The 12000-nt window shown below is 39.4% G+C and overlaps 1 protein-coding gene across 1 annotated transcript in view; it reads right to left on the reverse strand.

Annotated features, from left to right (window-relative positions):
- Positions 1-12000, reverse strand: part of CRK (CRK proto-oncogene, adaptor protein) — a 35966-nt gene that overhangs the window by 18903 nt on the left and 5063 nt on the right. The window contains exons 2-3 of the mRNA XM_044675601.1: positions 11921-11997; positions 2152-2684 (exon numbers count right to left, since the gene is read on the reverse strand). Coding sequence (XP_044531536.1) covers positions 2152-2684; positions 11921-11997 — 610 coding nt within the window. The remainder of the gene's footprint in view (positions 1-2151; positions 2685-11920; positions 11998-12000) is intronic.

Below are 12000 nucleotides of genomic sequence, written 5' to 3' on the forward strand. Positions count from 1 at the left end.
TGACTGATCAGAACAAGGCAGAATCATAGGCCAGATCAATAACTATGTAACAATCGCTCAGTTTCTTTTTTAATCACTAAAGTTGGATTCATATTTAAATACATCACCAGCATTTAAATTTAAATACATCACTTGTCATGAAGCTCTCTAGCAATCAATAAATGTGGATCAACACCAACATCCAAGCAAACAAAAACAAAATCATGAATTCGGCATATACTTTTATCCCTAAAGATAAATATTAATTAACATTCTTTTTTAAATCTGGCTAACAGCAAAAGAAAGTATTTATATCATAAACGTTCTAATCTCACAAGATTTTTATTTCACAATAAGTCAAGCTGCTTTTAAGTGCTAAAGCTTATATGATAAAAACCAACACTCTTAAAACAATTATCTACAACTAACTAAAAAGGATAAGGAAGCAAAGCAATGATTTATTAAGCTGTTTCCTGGCCATAAGCCAACTTGTCTTCACCATATTACACATTCTGCCTGGTTCTAATAAGTCTTACATAAAGAATATACTGTCTACAGGACCACATTGAATTATAAAGCCATATGAAACCAATAGTCTTTGTCCCCACGGAGATTACACTATTAAAAAAACAAAAACAAAAACAAAAAAAACACCAAGACTATGAAATTTTCTTTCCTTTTCTAGATTTTAGACATTTCTCTATCACTATGTAGGGAAAATAATCTCTAGTCGAACTCTGGGACTCAATGAAGTGATTAAACTAGGACTAGCAGTGATATTCTACAATGAGGAAAAAGCGCTCATGAATGAGCAACTGGAAACAGAATCTGATTCCTTTTCCACAAAAGCAGTTCATTGGTTTTCCCAAGTCAAGGCTGACATCATTCCAGCACTCTTCATTTGATTACACAGCCAACTGTGAATTAAACCACTTGGTAAAATGATTTAAAATATACTACATAAGGAAACTCTTTCACTTTTCAGGACAAAGCTAATAAAAGAAATTCACCTAACATTACCTCCATGCATATTCAAATGTACACCACTGTGTTAGAACATCAAATGAAATTCAACAATTTTTCAAACCTATCATCTTTCAACAGGGTTTGGTTCAAAAGTATTCCAGTCCTACCCTACAAGCTATTCAAGCATAATGGCATCTTCTTCATATAAAAGGCAGATGAAGATGCTCCAAATTAAGCCGGGTACATTTCTATTATCAAAAAAGCACTTTTCTCACCCTGCCCCAAGCAAATCCAAGTTATTTCATGAGTGGGGACTGAAATGCAGGTCTCCTCTGCAGAAAAGGTAGCATCAAGAAACTGAGTTATATAGTTATATATATACACATAGCCTTGCTATGTACTCTCCCCAAAAAGAATGTGCAAGGATCCCACGAAATAAAGTGTAACATAATGCCCTGATTGGTCAAAAAATATGCACCACCAAAGATAACACATCATTACAGAAGGGAATTTGCCTTCCTGAAGAAATTTGCAAACACCTGAGAAATACAGAAATAAGCAAAATTAATGAAGGCTGCAGGCCAAAGTTCTTTGAAACCAAAATATATCCTTTTTCTAGAAATAAACACCCTATGGATCACCTTACCTGTTGGACAAGCTTTAGTTTCCTCCTGACATTCTTATCTGGTTGCCTGGTTAATACAACCAATTTTTGGAGAAAACCAACCCCTATATGGTGTTAAGACTATTGTATTTGGAAAAAAAGTGACATTTAATATTTGACAATGCAGTCTGCCTATTACATTCAAATCTGTCAAAGAACCCAAACCTTTTAAAAAGGACAAAGAGAAAACAAAGAAAGGAGATTAGAATGTAGAAGAGAAAATTCTTGGGTTATTTCTTGTAAAGATGGGGTTATTATGAAATTAGCCCAAGTATACTTAGTAGAAGAAATCAATCAGAATGAAGAACAATCAGTAGCCATGCTTCAAGTAGTTATATGGTTATTCATTCTAGGGTTAGGCTTTCTACGAAGAAGTATTCATCTCCAACACCAAATTCCTAAATCATTAGTTATTGGTTTGACATCTACAGTAACATCACAATGCTGGTGCTCTCACACTGCACATCTACAAAGCTGTAATATGTCTGAAAGGGAGATCCCTGGAGCAGATCTCTTCTTTCTACGTTTTGCCCATTATGTACCTCCAAAGCCAAGGCTGTCTTGTCGTAGGCATTAGGGACTCGCTTCTGGATAACCCTGGCATAAATGGGCCCATTCTGGAGGTTAGGGAGCGGAGTGTTGACGCTGGGCTGGGCATAGGGCCCGGGCTCCGGCCCACCCAGTGGCTGTGGGTGGGAATTATCCTGGTTACCTCCAATCAAAGCTGATACTGAGGCGGAGGCAGGTCTATACTTCTCGACGTAAGGGACTGGTATCATTCCCCTCTTGCCTTCGATGTCCTCTGCATTCCACCACTGCTCTTCAGGTTTATCTCGGATTTTCAAGATGTCTCCTTTCTTAAACGGAAGGTCTTCTTCATCATTCCCATTAAAGTCAAAGAGAGCGCGCACATACTCATCTTCTGGCCTGAGAATTACTCCACTGTGCTGCCTGGATCTGGGAACAGGTTCTATCAAGGTTGTAGTGTCCAAATAGTGTATTTTGTAGAATTCCAGTAAAGCAGGCAATGAATCAAACTCTTGATCTCCTATTCGGAGTCTGGAGGGGTTCAGCCCTGAAAGAAACACAAGATATTATTCAAAAGAATACATTGCATTGGCTGATATTATTTAGATTTCAAATCTAAAATACAAATTTAACACTCAACAAACTTTGCAAAATAACTGACCAAATATATGACCAGGGAAAAGAGGCCAAAATCCACAAAAAAGGCTTATGGTAACTTTAATAGTATCAGAGAGTCAAAACCTGGAACTCGAAAGGCAATCCCAAGAAAGAATATGTTTCATAGAACCTACTACACTTTGATATTTCAGTACCTAACATGATCTATGAAAGCTCAGAGAGCTTGGCTAATTCTAAAAAAGGGGAACCAGACTCTCAGCACCTGAAAAAATAAATTTAAGTTTCTCTGTTGCAGTTACATAAAGAAGGTTATTATGGAAAATCAATTCCTAAGATTCCATAGCTCAATGTGGCAATCAGATTAACAGCAAAGAATTGGAGATATATATAAACTATGAAGTATGGGAAGCCAGTAAAAGCTACATTTAGATTACAACTTCAGCAACAAGGAACCTGCAAGCTGAATTTTCATAAAACATTATTTTAACCTACCTAAAGAGAAAAGATTTTTGAATATACTCCCTTTTCTGCCCTAAGGTTCTAAAATTCAAGGGCAAAGAATATGCAACTAAATAAACAAAAAACAAAGTTGCCAATGAATGAGAAACAGAAACAGAAGCTTTTCAATAGTGTTATAAAAGATTCAGAATGGGACACAATAAATATCTTGTTAAATGTATGGTACTTATTTTCAAATCAAATTATGTTAAACATTAAGATCCTTAATTTAAGGAAATAGAGGCTTTTGTCCTAATATTGAAGCACTGAATAGTGGCTAGCTGGCCTTAGATTAAGGACAATCTGAGTTCTAGTTCTGCTTTGGACAGACCATGTACATTTTCATCTTCAAAAAGTCCCCCTTTACCTTGATACATTTTTCAATTGGCCACATGCAGATCCAAGTTATCTCATAAGTGGAGACTGAAATGCAGACCTCCAGCTTTGTCTAGTTACTCATCCAGTCAGCTCTCTAAAATTAAGTTATCAATTGTTTTCAATCAATAAACATTTCATAAGTACCATTATATATCAGGCACTATAAGCACTGTAGAGTCAAAAAAGACTGTTCTTGCCGCTAAAAGCTCACAATCTAATGGAGAATAATAATAGTTAACATTTATACAGCACTTATAGTGTATCAAGTCCTGAACTATGTGCTATACAAATTATTCTCTTATTTGATCCTCATATCAACATTAGGAGGATGGCCCTATTTTATCTCTATTTTACAAATGAGAAGATAAGGCAAACAAAAGCTAAGTGACACACTAGTAATTACCACAGGTCACATTTGAATTCAGGTCTTCCTAACTCCAGACCCTGCACTCTATCTACTAGGCCCCTAGCTGCCCTCTAAATTATATATTGGGGGTGGGGTGGAGAAAATGGGGACAGGGACCCAGTTTCAATACCAAGAAGAAATGAGTTGATTAGGAATGGTGAAAGAGCTCCTTAGACACATCCCATCAAAATGTGGACATGTCCCTGAATTCTTGAAGGCTAGGCCAGCAAAAATAGGTTTGGGCAAGCTCTTCAAACTAGAAAGAATTCAAATAAATCCAGGTCCAGAGATGAACTGTTAGCCTGTATGCCTGTTGTCTGACACTCAGACTATCTAAATTTGGAAAGGCTCATCACCAGATTGAGTGTGATGAGTTTTTCAGTTATATCTTTCTAAATCAGAGAAACTCTGCATTGGTAGAATACCCAAACCAATGAAATGCCAGATCCTTAAAACCCTGAATTACTCAAAGTTAGAGATGATGCCACAGAAGTATAGAAAGAAAAACTAGAATGCAGACATGCTTTTAAAACAAAATTAGCGGGGGCAGCTGGGTAGCTCAGTGGATTGAGAACCAGGCCTAGAGATGGGAGGTCCTAGGTTCAAATCTGGCCTCAGACACTTCCCAGCTGTGTGACCCTGGGCAAGTCACTTGACCCCCATTGCCCACCCTTACCACTCTTCCACTTAGGAGCCAATACACAGAAGTTAAGGGCTAAAACAAAATAAACAAACAAACAAATAAATGAATGAATAAATAAAGCAAAATTTGCTTCATTATCAGGAAGAAGTGAAAAGATGGAGATGAACTCTGAAAGGACTCCTGGATTTCAAGGCCTACAATTCAGAATGAATCCAGTAGTGCCTTCTCTTTTCACCACAGCTGAATAATGGGAGAACAAAGACCTAATTTAAAGGACAGTGCACTTCTCATGAGTAAATACACATTCCTAGCACAGCACAAAGTCCAGCTGTGGAATTCAGGGTTGTAAGCTGAAAAAAGTCAGTTGGCAGACAAGGCAAGAGACCCAATCCAAATGCAGGAATGCTGGGGTAGCAGCCCCAATCTAGGACCCTAAAGTAGATGCCCAAGCCTCATGCTGCAGTCTATGACAGACACAGACCAAGAACAAGTAAAGAAATTATCCCAAATAGCCCCCAATAAAGAAAAAAAAAATTAAGTCCTTAACCTTCTAAGTGACTTGCCTAGGGCTTACACAGTTAAGAAGTGTTCTGAGACATACTTGAACACCAAACCTCCCATCTCCAGGCCTGGCTCTCTATCCACTAAGCCACCTAGCTGTCTCCCCAGCACAAAATTCGAGATTTTTTGGCAATGAATAGAACTCTTATAGCTGGAGTCACTGCAGATGGTCACTCTGATACGAAGGTTCTGGGCACAGGAGAGAACAAGATCTTTACCCCCTTCATCACAAACAGCTGCACAACTTCATGCCAAACTCCAAACAGGACTAACAGAGAGATATGCTCATCATTCCCTTGTTGAGTCCGTCAAGGCTATGGGTCACAGACCAGACCTACTAAAGCAAAGCAATCAGAAAACACGAATATAGGCATTGCCTGAGAGAAGCAGAAGTGAATGAATGTTTCCTATCACTTGCTAATGCCCTTGCTCAACTAACTACATACCAAAGCAGAGGATCCGTAAAGTGGTCACCAGTCAACCAAAAATTTTTCCCTGGGAGATAGAGGGTCTGAGTACATTTGCAGATATCCCACAATGAAATAGGTAGGTTATATAAGTAAGGTCCTGTTTTAAACACTGACCCCTATATTTCCACTGACTTCCATTATGCAATGAAACATAATTTAAAAAAAAAAACCTAATAAGTAATAAAATAGCATGCAATATAAAAGCTTGGGGAGGAAAGTCTGTGGGTTACTCCAAGTACTGCAAAGTTGTTGCTTCCATTTGGGAGATGAGATAATTGTCACTCCTTATTTCTCTAAGGACTCTGGTAAGGTAAGATGTAAGGGGTTAGTGGTGGGGAAGAGGAAATGTCTTTTGTAAAGATTAGACTCCATATACCCAGACTGGCTCCTGTATTTCCTCTAGGACCTGAAGCTGCCCAATTCATCTCCTTTTTCTTCCTAGCACACATTTTCTCTTAAGGTGCAGACTGGTGCCATTATGACCCTGTTCCTGAGTTTCCACATCAGCAGACATAGAAACAAATACAAGGTAACATAGGCCAAGGAGAATTGCAAAATACTACAGAAATATAAATTGAAAGAATCATGTTCCCAATTCTTTCCTCTTCAAGTTCTGAGTTGCAAGTCTACACAAGAATAGTTTGGGGGGGAGGGGCAGTGTTGGGGGGTTTTGGTCTCATTCTTTTTCATCAGTGTGGAAAACTTCAAGTGTGGAAACTGCCTCCATGTCTACTAGGCAGCTCATCTTTAAGTTATGATCTAACAAGGGCTGCTCGGGGACACTAAAGGACTTGCCCACATTCTAATGTGCCAGGGACAGACCTGATGTTTGGGCAGCTCCAAACAGAGCAGAGGAGAGGAGAGAAGAAGAGAAGAAGAGACGAAGAGACGAAGAGACGAAGAGAGAAGAGAGAAGAGAAGAGAAGAGAAGAGAAGAGAAGAGAAGAGAAGAGAAGAGAAGAGAAGAGAATGAGAGACAGAATGGATACAAGCCATAGAGATAAGACTTAATATCTTAAAATGACTCATTTTCCACCTCCCTTCTCTTCCTAAATGTCAGGTGCAGCAGGCCACTTCTTCCTCTAAAACCAAAACAACCAGAGATCGAGAGATAGAAAAGGGGTTAGTTGGCCAAAATAACTAATTCTCTGTGTGTTACCATGAGAGGTCCTTTGGCACTCTTAAAACCAAGAACCTAATTATGACTGTCAGCTGAGTTTGGCATAAAATGTTTTTATAGAAACCCTTTGCTGGATTCTAAGCAGGTTGCTGGGAAGCAATGCATTTCACTCCTTAAAGTTGACTTTTTGTTTCAATGGACAAAGAATCTGCTCAAGTCACTTAATAGGACTTCATCTAAACACTTGGGTCTTCTGGTTACAGTTTTGACAGCCCCAGGCAATGAAATCTGAGAATAAACCTGGCTAGGGGACCCATAGACCTTGGTCCAAAGAGTAGCCCATGAAGTGAATACTGGTTAACATACCATCATCCAGCCCCATCTCTATCTTCCAGGACATTCGTTTTTCTCTCTTCTCCTTCCTCTCTTTCATCTTTTCTGCCTATCCCTTAAGCCTGCCAATCATAGTCATAGATACTGATGGGACCCTACTAAGGATGAACACTCACTCAAGAACCAAAAGGACTGCTGACTTTTATGGCTTCCCCACAGATCCCAACATCTTTCATGTTCTCTTAAGCAAACTACATACATTTTTATGCAATTAAGTTTCTCAAAATGGTAGGCTTACCCTAACAACTCTTGACACGTATCACTAAAGTCTCTTTAGAAACCTTCCAATTATCTCATAAGCCAGAACTTACAGAATGACCAAAGGATACTTTTTTATGTCAGAGAATGAAAACATATACAAAGAGTGAGAAATAAAGACTAGGTTGCCAAATGGCCCAGAGGTAGGGATGCTTGGGGTCAAAAAGGGCAGGCCAAGTAGTCCACACAGCTTGAAGGGTTCAAAGGAAGGACTTCTGCCGTACCAATGTCATGAAGAGCAATACTGGCCATTGAACACTGCAAATGATCCAATGCTAATGCACCAGTTGAAAGCAGTCAATAGTCTCCCTAGCTAAAACATTTGGCTCAAAATTTCATTCATTCATACTTATCCCCCATACTTAAGATATGCCAATTCAATAGTTACTGAACACCTACTATGTGCTAAGAGGCACCATGCTAACCACCAAGGTAGGTATATAGAAATGATAAAGACCTGATTCCTGCACTTGAGTTCACATTTAAAAGGGGTAAAATTTTTTGTCTGTGATACCAACGGGCCCTATCCACTTCTCTTGCCTTCCTTAAAATGTGATGCACAATTCATCTTTTCCATAGAAGCTAAATGGAAAGGCCCTATATGTAATCTCAAAGAAATGGAAATAATGTAGGTGTCAATCATTTGAGGAATGACTGAACAAACTGTGGTATTGGAATGGAATGGAATCATACTCCACTTCAAGAAATGATGAATATGATGAATTCAGAGAAACTAGAGACTGGTATGAACTTATTCAGAACAATTTACAGAATGAGCATACTATAAAATAACTTCAAGGCTTCCAAACCCTGATTTAATACTGTGACAAAACATACTTCTCACCTCTAGGCACAGAGGAGGTGGATTTCAGGTAAAGAATAAAACAATATTTCAGATATGGCAGATGTGTTGTTATATTTTGCTTAATTATAATTAATTGTTGAGTAGGGCTTCAGTTTGGGGGGGGAAGGGGGTTGAACTGATGTGAAGTAATAGAAGCCCCTCCAAAAAAAGGAATCAGAAGAGAACATAAAATGACAATTTTGTTATCTTTTAAAATTTAAGCTATAGGAAGGTTTGGGTTTGCTGTTCAAGTGATAAATATCCACCAACTATCTGATTTTGCTTCTTTCTCTACTACAAATCCTCTGCACAATTTATCTTTGTAATTTTCTAACTCATTTTCTCATACTTTCAGTCTTCCCCATTTAAACCAGTCTTCTCAAGTATGGAGACAGTATGATCCACTTCCCACCCTACAATTCTGCAATGTAATAGACACTCAATATTTACATTCACACTAAGTTGAAGCCAAAAAGGTAAATGCACACTCTTAACAGGTACTGTTAGTTAAAATACCCAAAAGCTAGAAATTGCCCAATGAGGATAGTAGCTCTGAATCATCTCTAAGGTACCTTTCAACTTTAAAATCCTGTAATTCATTCTGTATCAAAGATGCTCCACTGGAAAGCCCAGCCTCATAAGAGAGAATACAACCTAGAGAGTTGTATTGCTAAATCTAACTCCCCTACCATGAACTAACAGGAAATCTTAAGGGAAGTGAAACTAGAAAAGTGTGGAGCACAACTATACTTATTTAAGTTAGCCTATACTATTACTGCCTATGTTTCTATTAAAAAAAGAGCAAAGCAATAATTCCCATAATTCTTTTGCCCTGATTTTTTGTTTGTTTGTTTTTTTAATTTTAAACCCTTAACTTCTGTGTATTGGCTCCTAGGCAAGAGAGTGGTAAGGGTAGGCAATGGGGGGTCAAGTGACTTGCCCAGGGTTACCCAGCTGGGAAGTGTCTGAGGCCAGATTTGAACCTAGGACTTCCCATCTCTAGGCCTGACTCTCAATCCACTGAGCTACCCAGCTGCCCCCTTGTCCTGATTTTTTTACCCAGTCTGTCAAAGATTTTTAGAAGCTCTCAATTTCTTACCCTACCCCCATCCTCTTTCCCTAAACAAAGGATGAGGGGGCTGGGACAGCTTTCGTTCAGTCCTTGACTCTACTTGGGCATCTCCTTGGGGTACATCAGGGGCAAAGGCACCAAACAATTTACATTCCCAGGTGCCATCCTCCATTGCAATGCTCTTTTGAGAACACTACTGGGATCCTGAAATGGGGATGAGAGCTTTTAGATTCCCCAACAAAATTCAAATCAACTTCCTATATGACTTCAAAAAATAGTGAAGGCCGAACAGAAATAACCTTCAAATATACAGCTGCTGAATCAAATGGAGAAAGCAATACAGCTACTTTTCACTCTTAACTATAAGCCATGTCTTCCTAACCACAGAACCACAACAATTCTAGCTGGGCCAGGTAACTGTCTGAGTTGCATTTTATGACTTGAAAAGAAGAGGCCCTACATCAAGGAATAAACTGATATTGAGATTTGAAAGCCCAATATGAGAATTAATGATGTCCATCTAGCCTGCATCTCCACATTTGGCCACTAATCAAAAAACTCAGAAAAATTGAACTTTTATCTATTTTACTATGGAAGGGGCAGCCCAAGATAGCCTTATAAACTGGCTCAAGTCTAGGGGAAAAAATTGACCATGGGCAAATATTAGTGATGTGATATAATACTATCCCAGTACTGAATTACTAAGACACTAATCAGTCTGGAAAAGATGAGACGTTTTATGAACTGATTTAATAGGGAAAAAAACTCAAAAGCAAAATTTAAAGTGAGAAACTTTAAAACTAAAAAAACTGTTTCCTCATTTGAGTCATCAATCCTTTCCAATACCAGTTGCTCTGTATTAAGAGGACACCATCCAGGAGTTCTCCTAACTTCTGGTTTTGAATTAATACTAGTATTAGGGACATTGAAAAAATTTTTTATAACTCTGATGATATAGAGGACATCTTCTAAATTAAAGAGACTGGCTTAAATCTAACCTGCCTTAAGACACACTGCAGTTAACAGAAAGGAGGTGGCAGCTTTCTCCTATTATACTAACAGTAACATCATTTAAAGTTATTGCTATCATAGAGGGATTTAACTCTAAACTATGACAATGAAGGGAAGCACTAAATGCCCAGAAAATCCAGTTGTGCCCACAGCCTACATACAGCACCGAATGCAAATGGTCAAAAGTATCCTAGAGGTAAGCAGGGATTTTAAGTTAGAGATGCAGTGTGGTGTAGTAGGAAAGTGCAGTTTTTGGAGTCAGAAGACCTGGGTACTTCTATCACACCTGTATGACCTAGGGAAAAGTCACTCAACCACTTTAGGCCTCAGTTTTCCTCATTTACAAAAAGAGGAACTTGGAGAAGATGACCTCCAAGATCATTTCCAGACTTTAAATCCATTAAGAGAAAACAAAAAGTTCACTCACATTTAGCAAGAGAGTTGTCCCTAAAGATATACATTCAACACTTTTTTTCTGATAAAGTATCCACCACTAAAGTTTGTTCCTGGAATCCATAGCTCCACCTCCACCAAACAAACTAAAAACCATGACCTTGACTGCTGAGACAATCCTCAGATTACCAATTTGACCCAAGCAGAAAAAGATCAAGACACTAATGACATTCATCTAAGTCTTCTCCAGTTAAATATTCTTCCTCTCCTCCTCCCCCTCAATGGAGGAAAGAGTATTTGAAATAAACTGAAGGGGGTGAGGAGGGTAGAGTGGAAGAGGGAGAATGTAAATATGAAAATAAATGTTGATTTTTTAAAAAGTATTTCAGAAAAATCATCTAAGAGAAAATCACATCCTGGGGAGTCAGAACCCAATAATTTGAAGGAACAAAAGACACCAACTGATGCAGGGTAATGGAAATTGAAAAGGAGGTTGGCAGCTAGGTGGCTTAGTACTGGAGATAGAAGTACTAGGTTCAAATCTAGCCTCAGACACTCCCTAGCTCTATGACCCTGAGCAAGTCACTTAACCCCCACTGCCTAGCCCTTAATATTCTTCTGCCTTGGAACCCTTACACAGTATTGATTCTAATACAGAAGGTAAGGGTTAAAAAAAAAAAAAAGAAAAAAAGAAAAAAAAGAAAATCATGTGCTGGGGAGCCAAGCCAGAAATTTTAAGGACTGAGGTACGCCAACTGATGCAGGGCACTGGAACAAGAAAATGGATGAAAACTTTAATTTCTGAATAAAATTGTAAATAATTTTGACTTGAAGCCCCTAGTTCATCTAGTGTCAGGCAATTTAGGCCTGTTTACTCATTTGCAAAATGAGAAGCTTCCACTAGAAGTTTTCCTGCCCACTGGGCATCCAGCAAGGTTCCCAGCAGAACCAGGCCAAGAGTCATTACCGTAAAGGCAGGGAGCTGGATGCAGAGGCTCCCTGCTGTGAAACCCCCCTCCCTCCCCACGGCCGGCTTCGGTTCCGGAGGCTCCGGCCCGAGCACCGATCTCGCGTCCCGCGTCCCCCCTCTTCCCCCGGCCCCAGCGCCGCTCCCTCACCGGGCCCAGGCTGCGCGGCAGCCGGCGGCAGGGGCAGCGGCGGGGCGGCGGCGGCGGAGGCCGGGCGCGGGCCGCTGCTG

Source organism: Gracilinanus agilis, chromosome 4 (genome assembly GCF_016433145.1).
Source record: "Gracilinanus agilis isolate LMUSP501 chromosome 4, AgileGrace, whole genome shotgun sequence".
Taxonomy (NCBI): Eukaryota; Metazoa; Chordata; class Mammalia; order Didelphimorphia; family Didelphidae; genus Gracilinanus; species Gracilinanus agilis.